At 40.9% G+C, this 20,222-nt stretch overlaps 1 protein-coding gene across 1 annotated transcript in view; it reads right to left on the reverse strand.

Annotated features, from left to right (window-relative positions):
• hopx (HOP homeobox) overlaps positions 1-9,401 on the reverse strand; it is a 14,994-nt gene extending 5,593 nt beyond the window's left edge. Inside the window, exon 1 of the mRNA XM_061891821.1 lies at positions 9,165-9,401. Within this exon, the coding sequence (XP_061747805.1) occupies positions 9,165-9,299 (135 nt within the window). The 5' untranslated portion in view covers positions 9,300-9,401. The remainder of the gene's footprint in view (positions 1-9,164) is intronic.
• Between the last annotated feature and the right edge of the window lie 10,821 nt (positions 9,402-20,222).

The following is a 20,222-nucleotide window of genomic DNA, read 5'->3' on the forward strand; positions in this document are numbered from 1 at the left end:
TCAGGCTCCACGGCATGGACCGAAAACAAACGTGCGGGGAGGAGGGAGGTAGGGGGGGGTTCAAACAGAGGCGGCGGCGTGTTGTGCATATTGGTCATGTGACGCAGGGAGGGGCAGCTTTTTGTGTTTGCCTCTGCTCCAACCTTCCTCTGTTGGCGGTGCACAACTCTTGACAGGAAATTAAGTCTTTTGATGAAGACTGAACCCCGCCCAGGACCAGACTGGTAAACACCTGAGTTCAGATGCAGCAACAGTCAAAATGCTTTTTTCAGCGCGTCTGTACATACATGATTATTTTTGTTGTTGTTGTGGGGAGCAAACAGGGAAAAAACTCATATAAAACTATATACCACCAGCACCAACATAGAGTTATTGTCATTCGTTATGGGCCTGCTGCAAAGAGCAGCCCATAAAAATATTGCTTAGACTTCAACTTTTATTGCCTGTGGAACGCTCTCCCTGACCAGACTGTGGATGCTTTTAAAAAAGGCTTAAAAACCCATCTTTTAAAAAATAAAAAATAAAGACTTTTTATGGATATGCATGCTGGTTCTAGCTATTGGGCTATTTCTAGTTTTATATTTTATTTATTTTTATTAGCTTTTTATTATTATTACTATTTTTTTTACACTGTGGCACTTTGAGGTTGTTTGCTCAACGTAAAGTGCTTTTTTTTTTACGAATAAAATATATTATTATAATTACTATTCTTCCGTAATTGGCCTAAAAATTACGGTCTCTTATATTAGCATGCTAACATTTTATGCTAGCTTTTTCGCTAATTGTGTGTCTTCAAAGGCCTACTGAAATTAGATTTCTTATTTAAACAGGGATAGCAGGTCCATTCTATGTGACATACTTCATCATTTCGTGATATTGTCATATTTTTGCTGAAAGGATTTAGTAGAGATCATCCACGATAAAGTTTGCAACTGGAGAAAAGCCCTGCCGCTACCGGAAGTCGCAGACGATGACGTCACATGTTGAGGGCTCCTCATATATTCACATTGATTTAAATGGGAGCCTCCAACAAAAACAGCTATTCGGACAGAGAAAACGACAATTTCCCCATTAATTTGAGCGAGGATGAAAGATTTGTGTTTGAGGATATTGATAGCGACAGACTAGAAAGACACACAAAAAAAAAAACTAGTTAAAAAAAAAAAAAAACGCGATTGCAATCGCGTTGCATTGAGACGGATTCATATGTTTTTAGAGACATTTACGAGGATAATTCTAGGAAATCCCTTATCTTTCTATTGTGTTGCTATCGTTTTAGTGAGTTTAACAGTACCTGATAGTCGGAAGTGTACGTCCACGGCCAGGGTTGACGCGCAGTGTCTCGGGGAAGTCGACGGCAGCTGTATGGACGGCACAAGCTCAGCTGATATCCGGTAAGTGCCGACTTTTTAGCCAAAATTTTCTCACCGAAACCTGCTGGTTGACATGTAGTCGGGATCCATGTCCGCTGTGATCCATACTAAAGTTTCACCTCCGTGAATTTTAAACAAGGAATCACCGTGTGTGGCTAAAGCCTAAAGCTTCCCAACTCCATCTTTCTACTTTGACTTCTCCAATATTAATTGAACAAATTGCAAAAGATTCAGCAACATAGATGTCCAAAATACTGTGTAATTATGCCGTTAAAGCAGACGACTTTTAGCTGTGTGTGTGTGCAGCGCTCATATTCATAACAGCCCGTGACGTCACGCGTACACGTCATCATTACGCGACGTTTAAAAAAAAAAAAAAGGCCCGGGAAATTTAAAATTGCAATTTAGTAAACTAAACAGGCCATATTGGCATGTGTTGCAATGTTAATATTTCATCATTGATATATAAACTTCCAGAATGTGTGGTGGGTAGTAGTGGGTTTCAGTAGGCCTATAAACCAACAAATAGTGCATTTTTGTATTTCCTCTTATCCGGTCACGTGCTAGCATGCTAACATTTTATGCTAGCTGTTTAGCTAACTTTGTTTATTCAAACCGAAGAATCGTGCATTTTGATACTTGGCGCCATCTTGGAAGTATGCTAACGTCTCTTATATTAGTTTGCTAACATTTTTTGCAAGCTTTTTAGCTAACATTCAATGTTTAAACCTAAAAATCATGATTTTTGACACTTGGCACCATCTTGGAAGTATGTTAACTTTGTTTAAATTAATATGCTAGTGTTTTTTTATAGCTTTTTCGCAATTTTTTTTATGCTTTAACCAAAAAAAAAAAAAATCATGATTTTTTATATTTGCGGCCATCTTGGAAGCATGCTAACATCTATTAGCACGCTAACAATATTTTTTTCCTTTTTAGCTAATTTTGATATTTCAAACACTCGGGGCCATCTTGGAAGTGTCTTACGTCGCTTATATTAGCATGCCAACATTAGGATGCTAACAGTTTTTTAATGAGCTTTTTCACTAATCTTGTATGTTTAAATGTGAAAATCACGATTTTAGATATTTGCCACCATTTTGGAAGTATGTTAACGTTTTTTATATTAGTATGCTAATGTTTTTGATAACTTTTTTTTGCTAATTTTATATGCTATAACCTAAAAACAATATAACATTATATACCACCAACACATGGAATGATCATTGTTCTTTTATTATGGGCCTGCTGCTGTGGAAGCACCCATTCACATGCCACTGTGCAACATAGAGCAGCCCATAAAAATATTCCTGAGACTTCAACACATTATTTTTAAATTAGTAGTAAATGTAGCTGTTACAGTTGGGGGGGATGTTAGGAATATTTTCAGGCTTTTTATAATTTGATTATAATCTGAGGGTTTGGAAAACACACTTTTAAAAAAATGGTTACATTTTTTAAGCAAATTATTTAAAATTTTGCAGGTGGATACACTGCTATGTGACCTGCCAACGTGCTTTATTAACATTCCTTCACCTAAATGGACAACGAAATATTAAACTTTACCTGCAGGAAAGTAAATGAACCACTAATATATCAAAACACTGAAGGAAAGAAGTGTAGACTATTTGATGAAGTTTTTACTCAGAGTCACGACACAAGTGGTTCATCCAGACCGACTGGTTTGTTGGGTTTAAAGAAAAAAAAAAAGATGTGTTTGTTGAAGAAAGTGTTTGCCTGACAAGTGTGACCACCAGCAGACATTTGCTTGGCTTTCTCCTCAAAAGTCTCAATCCAAAAGTCATGTGTCAACAATAGCAGAAGGCCAACATTTGGACTTACCACTAGGAGGCAGCACAACAAGAAAACAACTTTTAATTATCTTTAAAATGTACATTATCCTTGGGCTTTTTTGCACATGAAACTTTGTGATGACGATTGGTATAGCTCGGTTGGTGGAGTGGCCGTGCCAGCAACTTGAGGGTTCCAGGTCCGATCCCTCTTCCGCCATCCTAGTCACTACCGTTGTGGCTTTGGGCAAGACATTTTACCCACCTGCTCTCAGTGCCACCCACATTGGTTTAAATGTAATTTAAATATTGGGTTGTACTATGTAAAAGCGCTATTTAATTATAATTCACTTCATAGAAGCGCAAATGAAAATTGTTGTATACTTTTATAAAGAGTGTGAATTTTTGGGCACCTGACAATTCAACCCGATTTCGATTCCAGGGTTGACGATCCGATTCAGTCGATTCTCCACTCAACACCATTCTGGATTCAAACTGGTTCTCGCAAAGTATTATTTGGTGTGATAGTTCAAATCTGGATTTTTATCTTTTTCAAGGTCAAGGCAATTGTTGCTTTAAAGAAGGGCTCATATTTTAGGACACCAAGGCAAACCTTATTTTCTTTCAAGGCATGCATGCATGCATACATATATAAGATTTTGTCATTACATGATGCCTTTACCTCTATTTTAACAATTTGATAGAGGTTTTTATTTATTTGGCCCTAGTATGTGAATGTGAGTGTGAATGTTGTCTGTCTATCTGTGTTGGCCCTGCGATGAGGTGGCGACTTGTCCAGGGTGAGCACCGCCTTCCGCCCGATTGTAACTGAGATAGGCTCCAGCGCCCCCCCCCCCGCAACCTCTGAAGGGAATAAGTGGTACAAAATGGATGGATGGATTATTTTTACAACATATTACTGTAAATACCTACTCAGTGGCCTAGTGGTTAGAGTGTCCGCCCTGAGATCGGTAGGTTGTGACTTCAAACCCCGGCCGAGTCATACCAAAGACTATAAAAATGGGACCCATTGCCTCCCTGCTTGGCACTCAGCATCAAGGGTTGGAATTGGGGGTTAAATCACCAAAAATGATTCCTGGGCGCGGCCACCGCTGCTGCTCACTGCTCTCCTCACCTCCCAAGGGGGGATCAAGGGTGATGGGTCAAATGCAGAGAATAATTTTGCCACACCTAGTGTGTGTGTGACAATCATTGGTACTTTAACTTTCTACTTTAAATAGAAATACAGTAACACTGTTTAATTAAATTTTGGCAACTGAGCTGCCAGTGTTTTTTTTTTTAATAAAAAATGTGGTACCATAACATCATCAAAAAACAAACAAACTTACAGCTCAGTCGACAGAAATTTACTGTAAAAAAACAAACATTGGTCGTTTTTTTCCCCCTACTTACAGTAATATGCTGTGAAAAAAAACCTCCATCGATATTACTGTAAAATGTATTGGTATTTTTAAAGTGTACAATTTGATGGATAACTTGCTTCGAAATAATAAGTTTAGCTGTTATTTTAGTATTTATTTGGATTTTGACCAACAAAGATAGATAATATAATAATTGTTGCAATATTGGAGATTACTTTTCCCTGTCAAACTAGAAAAAAAACACCCTAACACCTTTAGTAAGAAAATAGAGAAAGAAAATATAAGGTATTTTATTAACACACATTATTTCCAGGCTTTAGCGGGCCATGTTAAAATGAGGTGGAGAGCCACATCTGGCCCGCGGGCCTTGAGTTTGACACCTGTGCACTAGACACACCAATGAGCTTGTTTATAGATGTACAATAAAACTCCTCATAAGAAGTTGCCTTTTGTTATAACTTGGTGACATGATACAATGCACATTAACGAACATATAAAGTATAAATGTGACAGATTGTAGCCAAAGGGTAATTTCCATCTGCATCTCATTGCAAAGAAACAAGCCCAGAGCTTCCACTAATTCAGCCTTATATTAAGTTGTATTTTTCAAGCACTTATATTTGCTGTATTTATCTGGCACAAGTGGAAAGCCGATTCCTAAAAATTAAAGCCAACATTAAAGTCCTACTGAACCCCACTACTGAACCCCCACTACTACCGACCACGCAGTCTGATAGGAAATATTAAGATTGCAACACATGCCAATACGGCCGGGTTAGTTTACTAAATTGCAATTTTAAATTTTGCGCCAAAATATCCTGCTAAAAAATCTCAGTATGATGACGCGTGCGCGTGATGTCACGGATTGTAGAGGACCTTTTGTTCCAGCATTGTTCCCAGCTATTAAGTAGTCTGTTTTTATTGCAAAATTCCACAGTGTTCTGGACATCTGTGTTGCTGAATCTTTTGCAATTTGTTCAATGAACAATGGAGACATCAAAGAAGAAAGCTGTAGGTGGGAAGCGGTGTATTGCGCCCGGCTTTTGCAACATGAACACTAGCCGGTGTTTCATTGTTTACATTCCCGAAAGATGACAGTCAAGTTCTACTATGGAACAGAGATGTCAAGCGAACACGGTTGGACTGGACCACACACACACAAAGTACAGTGTATTGTGTGTATTAATAAAAAACATTTTACCATTCTGTATTCTGAAGGCGATCTATGTCGTGTGCTACTCCCGCATCAATATGCGTCCTCTTGACCGTCACCGTCAGCGTCGGGTTCAAAGCGGTATGGCTCTATCCCTTGTTGCGGTTGGGCCTGGCCAGTGGTCCTGCCACTCCCACGGCTGACACAGCACCTCTCACAGCATCTTCCCTATCTGAATCGCTCCCACTGCCCTCGTCTTTCTTTTCCCATTTTTTTTTCTAGTCCTTCACTTTCACTTCCCTCATCAACGAATCTTTCATCCTAGCTCAAATTAATGGGGAAATCGTCGCTTTCTCGGTCTGAATCGCTCTCGCTGCTGGTGGCCATGATTGTTAACAATGTGAGGAGCTCCACAACCCGTGACGTCACGTGCACATCGTCTGCTACTTCCGGTACAGGCAAAGCTTTTTTATTAGCGACCAAAAGTTGCTAACTTTATCGTGGATGTTCTCTACTAAATCCTTTCAGCAAAAATATGGCAATATCGTGAAATGATCAAGTATGACACATAGAATAGACAAAAAATCATCGGCTGTCCCCTGCCCTCCCTGAAGGATTTACATAACTCCCGTTGCCACAAGAAAGCAAAAACCATCACCAAAGACAGCACACACCCTGGCCACCACCTGCTACCATTGGGCAGGCGCTACAGGTGCACCAGAGCCAGAACAAACAGACTCGGACAAAGCTTTTTTCCCAAAGCTGTCACCATGTTGAACTCTAACTTATAACAATAATAATAATTCACCCCTATACAATATCATGCCCTAATACCCTACTGTGCAATAACAACCCTTCGAGTGCAATACGTCCGTCACTGATTGTTATTTATTACTTCGGTACTCTTGTCGTGTTCTGTATATTGTACAGTATTTTGTATTTATACAGTGTTTTGTATATTGTCAAGATTGCTTGTTATTTTTATTGTAGTCTGTTTATTTCAATTGTTCGTTTTTCCTTTATTACCTCGTGTTATTTATTTTACCCCATATTTATTCCCACAACCGCACCTTCAGTTGGAGTCTTTAATCTCGTTATATGCAAATATAATGACAATAAAGTCTATTCTATTCTAAATAAGAAAATCTCATTTCAGTAGGCCTTTAAGTTGTATTTTTTTAAGCACTTATTTTTTCTGTATTTATTTGGCACAAGGGGAAAGGTTGGGGACCCCTGACGTAAAAAAAAACCCACAAGAGGGCGCAGTGGAACGTTTGTCGCTTTTTCACAACAGGTGTCAGCAAAATAAAAGCCCATGAAAACATATTTGCGTATTGGTGTTTTGGGGGTACTTTAGGGACACTTGTCAAAAAGCAACACTTGAGATAAATCAAAAACAGCTCTTAGTATAATGAAATGTACAAAAAAATAATAATAAAATGGGTTATTTTTAAAAATAAAAACGGTTTCCACCCTAGGGACTTTGTATTGTACAGAGGCCACAAAACATACTACACTATATATCATGGGTCACCAACACAGTGCCCGCGGGCACCAGGTAGCCCGTAAGGACCAGATGAGTCGCCCGCTGGCCTGTTCTAAAAAAATAGTTCATATAGCAGCACTTACCAGTGAGCTGCCTCTATTTATTGAAATTTTATTTTATTACTAGCAAGCTGGTCTCGCTTTGCTCAACATTTTTAATTCTAAGAGAGACAAAACTTTGAGATGGTTTCCTGTGGACGGGACTCTCACTGCTGTCTTGGAGCCACTATGGATTGAACTTTCACAGTATCATGTTAGACCCGCTCGACATCCATTGCTTTCGGTCCCCTAGAGGGGGGGGGGGGGGGGGGTTGCCCACATCTGAGGTCCTCTCCAAGGTTTCTCATAGTCAGCATTGTCACTGGCGTCCCACTGGATGTGAATTCTCCCTGCCCACTGGATGTGAGTTTTCCTTGCCCTTTTGTGGGTTCTTCCGAGGATGTTGTAGTCGTAATGATTTGTGCAGTCCTTTGAGACATTTGTGATTTGGGGCTGTATAAATAAACATTGATTGATTGATTGAAAACTCAAATAGAATTTGGAAATCCAAGAAAATATTTCAAAGACTTGGTCTTCACTTCTTTAATAAATTCATTTTTTTTTACTCTGCTTCTTATAACTTTCAGAAAGACAATTTTAGAGAAAAAATACAACCTTAAAAATGATTTTAGGATTTTTAAACACATACCTTTTTACCTTTTAAATTCCTTTCTCTTCTTTCCTGACAATTTAAATCAATATTCAAGTAAATTACTTTTTTTTTATTGTAAAGAATAGTAAATACATTTTAATTCGTCATTTTAGCTTCTGTTTTTTCTGACGAAAAATATTTGTGAAATATTTCTTCAAACTTATTATGACTAAAATTCAAAAAAATGATTCTGGCAAATCTAGAAAATCTGTAGGATCTAATTTAAATCTAAGTCTTTTGAATTTCTTTAAAAAAATTGGTTCTGGAAAATCTAGAAGAAATAATGATTTGTCTTTGGTAGAACTATAGCTTGGTCCAATTTGTTATATATTCTAACAAAGTGAAGATTGGATTTTAACCTATTTAAAACATGTCATCAAAATTCTAAAATTAATCTTAATCAGGAAAAATTACTAATGATGTTCCATAAATTATTAAATTTAAAAAAAAACATTCGAATCAGCTAGTTTTTCTAGTCTTTTTTTGGGTTGAATTTGAATGTTAAAGAGTCGAAATTAAGATAAACTGTTTCAAAATTAAAAAAAATTTCCCCCCGTTTTCTCCTCTTTTAAACAGTTCAATTAAGTGTTTTTTTCATCATTTATTCTCTACAAAAACCTTCGGTAAGAAGAAAAAAAATGTACGACTGAATGACAGACAGAAATACCATTTTTTAAAAATATATATATAGATTTATTTATTAAAGGTAGATTGAGCAAATTAGCTATTTCTGGCAATTTATGTACGACTGTATCAAACTGGTAGCCCTTTGTATTAATCAATACCCAAAAAGTAAATCTTGGTTTCAAAAAGGTTGGTGACCCCTGCTATTTATAATATTATACTAACAATTTTAGCTAGAATTAAACAATGTTGATGTATTTACCACATTATTTAACATTTATAATTTATAGCACAGATGAAGTGTATTCTTATTTGTTCGCCATGTTGGTCAACTTTAAGTAAGACACTTTTGAGATGGCGACTTGTCCAGGGTGTACGCCACCTTCCACCCAATTGTAGCTGAGATAGGCACCAGCGCCCCCCGCAAACCCAATGGGAATAAGCGTTAGAAATGGATGGATGGACATCCCTTAAATAACGTCATTTACAAAAAAATGGCTTGAGTCATTTAAAAAAATAGATAAAACAAAAGCAGCGATGCTGTTGATAGTTTATGTTAAAAAAAAAACAAAAAAAAACATCGATAAATAATGCTCCGTGTCTCACCTGCGTCTCCGCCACGGTGAGTCCACACTCGGCCGCCACCAACATGAGCGTCGTTTCGTCGGGAAACTTGCTGACTTTGTTGAAGTTGTCCTCCAAAGTTGTCCTCTGGTACTCGGTCAGCTTCATGCGCTCCATGTCGCTGCTGGAGGATGCCGCTGCGGTGGGGGTGGACCCGGTGGAGCTCGGAGGGGCGACTGGAGGCAGACCCGGGCGGGCGTCGTGTGAAGGAGCTCCGGCAGAGTCCCGGATGTGGCAGCGCTCTTCCCGCCCTCGGGTTGGAGGCGGGGCCGTGACGTCATCGCGCCTACTGTACTACACCGAACACCACCGTTACAGCATATTTTCACCTAGGGCAGGGGTCGGCAACCCAAAACGTTGACAGAGCCATATTGGACCAAAAAATACAAAAAAGATATATGTCTGGAGCCCCAAAAAATGAAAAGTGTTACATAAGTGTTATAATGAAGGCAACACATAATGGTAAGTGTATAAATTAGCTATATTATCCTACTATCAAAATGACCTTAAAAGCCGTATACAAGTCTTAAAATGAAGGCTACACATTACATAAGTGTCTATATTAGCTATAATGGCCTACTATCAAAATTACTTTGAACGTCGTATATAAGTCATATAATAAAGGCAACGCATGATGTGTCTATATTAGCTAAATTGGCCTACTATCAAAATGACTTTAAAAGTCTTATGTAAGTGTAATAATGAAGGCAACACATGATGTAAGTGTCTATATTAGCCTACTATCAAAATTACTTTAAAATCTGTATATAGGTCTTATAATGAAGGCAACACATCACATAAGTGTCTTTATTAGCTCTAATGGCCTACTAGCAAAATTACTTTGAACGTCGTATATAAGTCCTATAATAAAGGCAACGCATGATGTGTCTATATTAGCTATAATAGCCTACTATCAAAATGACTTTAAAATCCGTATATAAGTCTTATAATGAAGGCAACACATGACATCCATCCATCCATCTTCTTTCGCTTATCCGAGGTCGAGTCGCGGGGGCAATAGCCTAAGCAGGGAAGCCCAGACTTCCCTCTCCCCAGCCACTTCATCCAGCTCTTCCCGGGGGATCCCGAGGAGTTCACCGGCTAGCCGGGTAGTGACAGTCTTCCCAACATGAGTGTCTATATTAGGTATAATGGTCTACCATCAAAATGACTTTTAAAGCCGTATATAAGTCTTATAATGAAGGCAACACATGACATAAGTGTCTATATTAGCTATAATGTCCTATCAAAATTACTTTGAAAGTCGTATATAAGTCCTATAATGAAGGCAACACATGATGTAAGTGTCTATATTAGCCTACCATCAAAAGGACTTTAAAAGCCGTATATATGTCTTATAATGAAGGCAACACATGACGTAAGTGTCTATATTAGATATAATGGCTTACTATCAAAATTACTTTAAAAGCCATATATAAGTGTGAAAAATGAAGGCAACACATGACGTAAGTGTAAACATTAGCTATAATAGCCTACTATCAAAAATACTTTAAAAGCTGTATAAAAGTCCTATAATGAAGGCAACACATGACGTAAGTGTCTATATTAGCTATAATAGCCTACTATCAAAATGACTTTAAAAGCCGTATATAAGTCTTATATTGAAGGCAACACATGACGTAAGTGTCTATGTTAGCTGTATTAGCTTACTAACAAAATTACTTTAAAAAATCCGTAGGTAAGTCTTATAATGAAGTCAACACATTATGTGTCTATATTAGCTATACTAACCTACTATCAAAATGACTATGTGTCGCAGGCTGAAGCAAATCTTCGTTTACAGAAATGTTTAAATGTTATATTTATTCTACACATTTTGACAAAATTGGAAACTATTAGTAAATCAGAGGCTACTCAGAAGGTGAGATAACTCCTGGAAATTACTGTCTTCTAATGGTCAAAGGTATAGATGTGTGTGTCCAAGTTAAGGCTGTCTTCTTTTAATAGATTTATTACAATCTTTGGCAAGCTAGGTAAAGTTTGCTGTGGTCTGGAACAACATGGCACACAAACGATTCTGACATGCAGCCAATATTACATACAGATAATGTGCCATGAGACATGCAAAACTAAATTATATACAAAGAGTATAAAGGATATTAAATGAGCTCAAATATACCTACAAATGAGGCAATATGTACATACAGCTAGCCTAAATAGCATGTTAGCATTGATTAGCTTGCAGTCATGCACTGAAAAAATATGCTTGATTAGCAGTCCAACAAGTCAATAACATCAACAAAGCGCACCTTTGTGCATTCACGCACAGCATAAAACATTTGGTGGACAAAATGAGACAAAGAAGGAGTGGAAGATTTCACATGTAAACAAACTGATGCGTCACAGTCCACACTATGGTGAGTTCAAGAACTGCCAAAATGAGTAGGACAAGACGATGTTCACCAAATACTCTCATCAGTAACGCATACACACAAACATATCAAACGGTGGGCTTTCTAAAAGTCAGGAAGGTTTGTGTCATCTTTGTCCCCAAACAAAAAAAATATGTTAAACCATTCCAACATCAAAACATTCCACTCATCCTGGACATTCAAACTAACATGTTTCCATATTCAACATCCATCCATCCATCCATCGTCTTCCGCTTATCCGAGGTCGGGTCGCGGGGGCAACAGCCTAAGCAGGGAAACCCAGACTTCCCTCTCCCCAGCCACTTCGTCTATCTCTTCCCGGGGGATCCCGAGGCGTTCCCAGGCCAGCCGGGAGACATAGTCTTCCCAACGTGTCCTGGGTCTTCCCCGTGGCCTCCTACCGGTTGGACGTGCCCTAAACACCTCCCTAGGGAGGCGTTCGGGTGGCATCCTGACCAGATGCCCGAACCACCTCATCTGGCTCCTCTCGATGTGAAGGAGCAGCGGCTTTACTTTGAGTTCCTCCCGGATGGCAGAGCTTCTCACCCTATCTCTAAGGGAGAGCCCCGCCACACGGCGGAGGAAACTCATTTCGGCCGCTTGTACCCGTGATCTTATCCTTTCGGTCATGACCCAAAGCTCATGACCATAGGTGAGGATGGGAACATAGATCGACCGGTAAATTGAGAGCTTTGCCTTCCGGCTCAGCTCCTTCTTCACCACAACGGATCGGTACAACGTCCGCATTACTGAAGACGCCGCACCGATCCGCCTGTCGATCTCACGATCCACTCTTCCCTCACTCGTGAACAAGACTCCTAGGTACTTGAACTCCTCCACTTGGGGCAGGGTCTCCTCCCCAACCCGGAGATGGCACTCCACCCTTTTCCGGGCGAGAACCATGGACTCGGACTTGGAGGTGCTGATTCTCATTCCGGTCGCTTCACACTCGGCTGCGAACCGATCCAGCGAGAGCTGAAGATCCCGGTCAGATGAAGCCATCAGGACCACATCATCTGCAAAAAGCAGAGACCTAATCCTGCGGTTACCAAACCGGAACCCCTCAACGCCTTGACTGCGCCTAGAAATTCTGTCCATAAAAGTTATGAACAGAATCGGTGACAAAGGACAGCCTTGGCGGAGTCCAACCCTCACTGGAAATGTGTTCGACTTACTGCCGGCAATGCGGACCAAGCTCTGGCACTGATCGTACAGGGAACGGACCGCCATAATAAGACAGTCCGATACCCCATACTCTCTGAGCACTCCCCACAGGACTTCCCGAGGGACACGGTCGAATGCCTTCTCCAAGTCCACAAAGCACATGTAGACTGGTTGGGCAAACTCCCATGCACCCTCAAGAACCCTGCCGAGAGTATAGAGCTGGTCCACAGTTCCACGACCAGGACGAAAACCACACTGTTCCTCCTGAATCCGAGGTTCGACTATCCGACGTAGCCTCCTCTCCAGTACACCTGAATAAACCTTACCGGGAAGGCTGAGGAGTGTGATCCCACGATAGTTGGAACACACCCTCCGGTCCCCCTTCTTAAAGAGAGGAACCACCACCCCGGTCTGCCAATCCAGAGGTACCGCCCCCGATGTCCACGCGATGCTGCAAAGTCTTGTCAACCAAGACAGCCCCACAGCATCCAGAGCCTTAAGGAACTCCGGGCGGATCTCGTCCACCCCTGGGGCCTTGCCACCGAGGAGCTTTTTAACTACCTCAGCGACCTCAGCCCCAGAAATAGGAGAGTCCACCACAGATTCCCCAAGCACTGCTTCCTCATAGGAAGACGTGTTGGTGGGATTGAGGAGGTCTTCGAAGTATTCCTTCCACCTATTCACAACATCCGCAGTCGAGGTCAGCAGAACACCATCCGCACCATACACGGTGTTGATAGTGCACTGCTTCCCCTTCCTGAGGCGGTGGACGGTGGTCCAGAATCGCTTCGAAGCCGTCCGGAAGTCGTTTTCCATGGCTTCCCCGAACTCTTCCCATGTCCGAGTTTTTGCCTCCGCGACCGCTGAAGCTGCACACCGCTTGGCCTGTCGGTACCTGTCCACTGCCTCCGGAGTCCTATGAGCCAAAAGGACCCGATAGGACTCCTTCTTCAGCTTGACGGCATCCCTCACCGCTGGCGTCCACCAAGGGGTTTTGGGATTGCCGCCCCGACAGGCACCAACTACCTTGCGGCCACAGCTCCGATCTGCCGCCTCGACAATAGAGGTGCGGAACATGGTCCACTCGGACTCAATGTCCAGCACCTCCCTCGTGACATGTTCAAAGTTCTTCCGGAGGTGGGAATTGAAACTTTGTCTGACAGGAGACTCTGCCAGACATTCCCAGCAGACCCTCACAATGCGTTTGGGCCTCCCAGGTCTGTCCGGCATCCTCCCCCACCATCGCAGCCAACTCACCACCAGGTGGTGATCGGTAGAAAGCTCCGCCCCTCTCTTCACCCGAGTGTCCAAAACATGAGGCCGCAAATCCGATGACACAACTACAAAGTCGATCATGGAACTGCGGCCTAGGGTGTCCTGGTGCCAAGTGCACATATGGACACCCTTATGTTTGAACATGGTGTTTGTTATGGACAAACTGTGACGAGCACAAAAGTCCAATAACAAAACACCACTCGGGTTCAGATCCGGGCGGCCATTCTTCCCAATCACGCCTCTCCAGGTTTCACTGTCGTTGCCAACGTGAGCGTTGAAGTCTCCCAGTAGGACAAGGGAATCACCCGGGGGAGCACTTTCCAGTACTCCCTCGAGTGTTCCCAAAAAGGGTGGGTACTCTGAACTGCTGTTTGGTGCATAAGCACAAACAACAGTCAGGACCCGTCCCCCCACCCGAAGGCGGAGGGAGGCTACCCTTTCGTCCACCGGGTTGAACTCCAACGTACAGGCTTTGAGCCGGGGGGAAACAAGAATTGCCACCCCAGCCCGTCGCCTCTCACTGCCGGCAACGCCAGAGTGGAAGAGAGTCCAATCCCTCTCGAGATAAGTGGTTCCAGAGCCCTTGCTGTGCGTCGAAGTGAGTCCGACTATATCCAGCCGGAATTTCTCGACTTCGCGCACTAGCTCAGGCTCTTTCCCCCCAGTGACGTGACGTTCCACGTCCCAAGAGCTAGCTTCTGTAGCCGAGGATCGGACCGCCAAGTGCCCTGCCTTCGGCTGTCGCCCCGCTCACAATGCACCCGACCTCTATGGCCCCTGCTATGGGTGGTGAGCCCATTGGAGGGATGACCCACGTTGCCTCTTCGGGCTGTGCCAGTCCGGGCCCCATGGGAACAGGCCCGGCCACCAGGCGCTCGCCATCGTGCCCCACCTCCGGGCCTGGCTCCAGAGGGGGGCCCCGGTGACCCGCGTCCGGGCGAGGGAAATCTGGGTCCATGATTTTTCTTCTTCATAAAGGTCTTCGAGCTGCTTTTTGTCTGATCCCTCACCTAGAACCTGTTTGCCTTGTGAGACCCTACCAGTCTACAGTTACTAATTCAACATTGTTTGACAGATTTAAACAATTCCAACACCAAACAATTCAGCTCATTCAGGACATTCATGCTCTTAATCATTAAAAAAAAAAAAATCCAACTATCCCCCAAATTTCCAGGAAGTTCCCATTGAAAGGAATGGGACATTTTTCCAAGTTGCACAATTCCCACATTTTTCTACCCATTCAAACCATTCCAACATCAACACATTCCCCTCATCTTGGACATTCAAATTACCATTTTTCCACATGCAAAACATTTCCAGGAATTCGTTTTTTTAGTAACCTATTTCTACCATTCTCAAGTTCGACTACCCCTTCCACATTTTTTAACACATTACAACCGTTCCACCGTCAAAATACTCCTCATTTTAGGACAAAAAACAAGTTGGTTAAAGAACTAGAAAAATTCCCAGGTTTTCCCGAAATTCCCGGAATTTCTCAATTAAAAACTGCTACTAATTCAACATTTCTGGTACGATTTAAACAATTCCAACACCAACCAATTCAGCTCATTCATGCTCCTAGTCATTTAAAAAAATCCTTCTTTTCCCAAATCCTTCTAAGAAGTTCCCATTGAAAGGAATGGGACATTTTGCACAATTCACACATTTTTCAACCTATTCAAACCATTCCAACATCAACACATTCCACTCATCCTGGACATTCAAACTACCATGTTTCCATATTCAACATATTTCCAGGAATTCCCGTTTTTTGGTAACCTATTTCCACCATGCTTTAGTTTGACTACTCCTTTCACATTTTTCAACCCACTCAACCGTTCATTCCACCGTCAAAACACTCATATTCAGGACAAAATCCAAGTTGGTTAACGAACAAGAAAAATTCCCCGGTTTTCCTGAAATTCCAGGAATTTCTCAAGTAAAAACTGTTACTAATTCAACATTGCTTGACAGATTTAAACAATTCCAACACCAAACAATTCAGCTCATTCAGGACATGCTCCTAATCATTAAAAAAAAAAATCCAACTTTCCCCCAAATTTCCAGGAAGCTCCCATTGAAAGGAATGGGACATTTCTCCAAGTTGCACAATTCCCACATTTTTCAACCTGTTCAAACCATTCCAACATCAACACATTCCACTCATCCTGAACATTCAAACTACCATTTCCCACATTCAGCAAATTTCCAGGAATTCCCATTTTTTGGTAACCTTTTTCCACCACTCTTAAGTTTGACTACTTCTTCCACATTTTACAACCTATTTCCACCATTCCACTGTCAAAACACACATATTCAGGACAAAAACCAAGTTGGTGAAGGAACTAGAAAAATTCAATTTTTTTCCCGAAATTTCTCAATCATAAACTTTTACCATTTAAACATTTCTTAACCGATTTCAAAAATTCCAACACCAACCAATTCAGCTCATTCATGCTCCTAGTCATTTAAAAAAATCCTGCTTTTCCCCAAAATTCTAGGAAGTTCCCATTGAAAGGAATGGGACATTTTTCCAAGTTGCACAATTCACACATTTTTCAACCTATTCAAACCATTCCAGTATCAACACATTCGCCTCATCCTGGACATTCAAACTACCATTTTTCAACATTCAAAATATTTCCAGGAATTTGTTTTTAGGTAACTTATTTCCACCCTTCTTAAGTTCGACTACTCCTTCCATATTTTTTAACACATCACAACCGTTCCACCGTCAAAATACTCCTCATTTTAGGACAAAAACCAAGTTGGTTAAAGAACTAGAAAAATTCCCAGGTTTTCCCGAAATTCCCGGAATTTCTCAATTAAAAACTGTTACAAATTCAATATTTCTGGTCCGATTTAAACAATTCCAACACCAACCAATTCAGCTCATTCATGCTCATAGTCATTTAAAAAAATCATTTTCTCAGAAATCTAGGAAGTTCCAATTGAAAGGAAAGGTACATATTTCCAAGTTGCACAATACCCACATTTTTCAACCTACTCAAACCATTCCAACATCAACACATTCCACTCATCCTGGACATTCAAACTACCATTTACCACAGTCAACAAATTTTCAGGAATTCCCGTTTTTTGGGAACCAATTTCCACCATGCTTTAGTTTGACTACTCCTTCCACATTTTTCAACCCATTCAACCGTTCATTCCACTGTCAAAACACTCATATTCAGGACAAAATCCGAGTTGGTTAAGGAACTACAAAACTTCCCCGGTTTTCCCGAAATTCCAGGAATTTCTCAAGTAAACATGGTTACTAATTCAACATTGCTTGACAGATTTAAACAATTCCAACACCAAAAAATTCAGCTCATTCAGGACATTCATGCTCTTAATCATTAAAAAAATTTTTTTTTTTTAAATCCAACTTTCCCCCAAATTTCCAGGAAGTTCCCATTGAAAGGAATGGGACATTTTTCCAAGTTGCACAATTCCCACATTTTTCAACCTACTCAAACCATTCCAACATCAACACATTCAACTCATCCTGGACATTCAAACCACCATTTTTTCCACATTTAACAAATTTCCAGGAATTACCATTTTTTGGTAACCAATTTCCACCCTTCTTAAGTTTGACTACTCCTTCCACATTTTTTAACACATTACAACCGTTCCACCGTCAAAATACTCCTCATTTTAGGACAAAAACCAAGTTGGTTAAAGAACTAGAAAAATTCCCAGGTTTTCTCGAAATTCCAGGAATTTCTCAATTAAAAACTGTTACTAATTCAACATTTGTTGACCGATTGAAATAATTCCAACACCAACCAATTCAGCTCATTCAGGACATTAATGCTCCCTATCATTAAAAAAAAATCCCGCTTTTCCCAAATTTCCAGAAAGTTGCTATTAAAATGAATAGGCCATTTTTCAAAGTTGCACAATTCCCACATTTTTCAACCTATTCAAACCATTCCAACACATTTCACTCATCCTGGACATTCAAACTAACACTTTCCCAAGTTCCAAACCAAATTCCGTCTTTTCCTTGAAATTCATTCAATTCAAACTATTCCAATGTTCAAACTATTCTTACATCCATACTAAATTCTTGTCAGCATTTCAGTTAAACTTCAGAATTGAAACATTCACACGCAACTCCTTCAGAAATTTCCTCATCTAGTTGTCAATAGTGTTGTGTTTTTTTCTTTTCGTGTATAGCACTTTGTGTTAGCCACTTGGCCGTGTATGAGAAGTGCTACATGTACATTGCAAGGTTCGATTGGTCTTGATAAGCTATCAGTTCATGAGAAAAAAACATTACACGCTGCGGGGAGGGCCCAGGAAAAGGTTACAAACCGCCAAGCTCGTAAACAAGCATTTTGGCTGACAAGGTGAGATAAGAATTTATTTATAAATTATGCTGCAAAATAAGTATTAGGTCACTTCAAACAAGGAAGATCTCTGGCTCTCACAGACCTGTAACTTCTTCTTTAAGAAGCTATTCTGTCCTCCACTCGTTACCTGTATTAATAGAACCTCTTTGAACTTGTTATCTGTATAAAAGACACCTGTCCACAGCCTCAAACAGTCAGACTCCAAACTCCACTATGGCCAATACCAAAGAACTGTCGAAGGACACCAGGAAAAGAATTGTAGACCTGCACCAGACCGGGAAGAGTGAATCTACAATAGGCAAGCAGCTTGGAGTGAAAAAAATCAACTGTGGGAGCAATTATCAGAAAATGGAAGACACAAGACCACTGATAATCTCCCTCGATCTGGGGCTACACCCAAGATCTCATTCCGTGGGATCAAAATGATCATGAGAACGGTGAGTAAAAATCCCATAACCGCACGGGGGGACCTGGTGAATGACCTGCAGAGAGCTGGGACCAAAATAACAAAGGTTAACATCAGTAACACACTAGGCCGACAGGGAATCAAATCCTGCAGTGCCAGACATGTCCCCCTGCTTGAGCCAGTGCATGGCCAGGCCCGTCTGAAGTTTGCCAGAGAGCACGTGGATGATACAGCAGAGGATTGGGAGAATGTCATGTGGTCAGATGAAACCAAAATATAACTTTTTGGTATAAACTCAATTTGTCGTGTTTGGAGGAAGAAGAATACTGAGTTGCATCCCAAGAACACCATACCTACTGTGAAGCATGGGGGTGGAAACATCATGCTTTGGGGCTGTTTTTCTGCTAAGGGGACAGGACGACTAATCCGTGTTAAGGAAAGAATGAATGGGGCCATGCATCGTGAGATTTTGAGCCAAAACCTCCTTCCATCAGTGAGAGCTTTGAAGATGAAACGTGGCTGGGTCTTCCAGCATGACAATGATCCCAAACACACCGCCCGGGCCACAAAGGAGTGGCTCTGTAAGAAGCATTTGAAAGTCCTGGAGTGGCCTAGCCAGTCTCCAGACCTCAACCCCATATAAAATCTGTGGAGGGAGTTGAAAGTCCGTGTTGCTCGGGGACAGCCCCAAAACATCAATGCTCTCGAGAAGATCTGCATAGAGGAATGGGCCAAAATACCAGCTACTGTGTGTGCAAACCTGGTAAAGACCTATAGTAATCGTTTGACCTCTGTTATTGCCAACAAAGGTTATATTACAAAGTATTGAGTTGAATTTTTGTTTTTGACCAAATACTTATTCTCCACCATAATTTACAAATAAATTCTTTAAAATTGCTACAACGTGAATTCCTGATTTTTTTTTCACATTGTCTCTCACAGTTGAAGTGTACCTATGATGAAAATTACAGATCTCTGTCATCATTTTAAGGGGGAGAACTTGCACAATCGGTGGCTGACTAAATACTCGCAGGCATGCTAACATTAGCATGCTAATATTTTTTTGCTAGCTCTTTTGCTAATTTTTTTATGTTTTAACCAAAAGAAAATTTCCTGGTTTTTGATACTTGGCGCCATCTTAAAAGTATGTTAACGCCCCTTTTATTAGCATACTAATTTATACAAGTACAACCCATTCATCATTTATTTATTTATTTTGCTAGCTGTTTAGCTAATTTTTTATGTTTAAACCTGCCGGCGCAATTTTTTCTGTAAAAGTATTAGGACAGCAAGAGGGCGTCTTGACATAAAACAGTGATAGTAGTGAGAGTCCACAATAGATAGTGTACACGGCAGCCCTACGGTAAAAATAACCACAGATTGTGACCTCATACTTCCTGGACAATGTTGTCTATGGGGAGGGAAACAAACATTTTTG

This window comes from Nerophis ophidion, linkage group LG29 (genome assembly GCF_033978795.1).
Source record: "Nerophis ophidion isolate RoL-2023_Sa linkage group LG29, RoL_Noph_v1.0, whole genome shotgun sequence".
Classification (NCBI taxonomy): domain Eukaryota; kingdom Metazoa; phylum Chordata; class Actinopteri; order Syngnathiformes; family Syngnathidae; genus Nerophis; species Nerophis ophidion.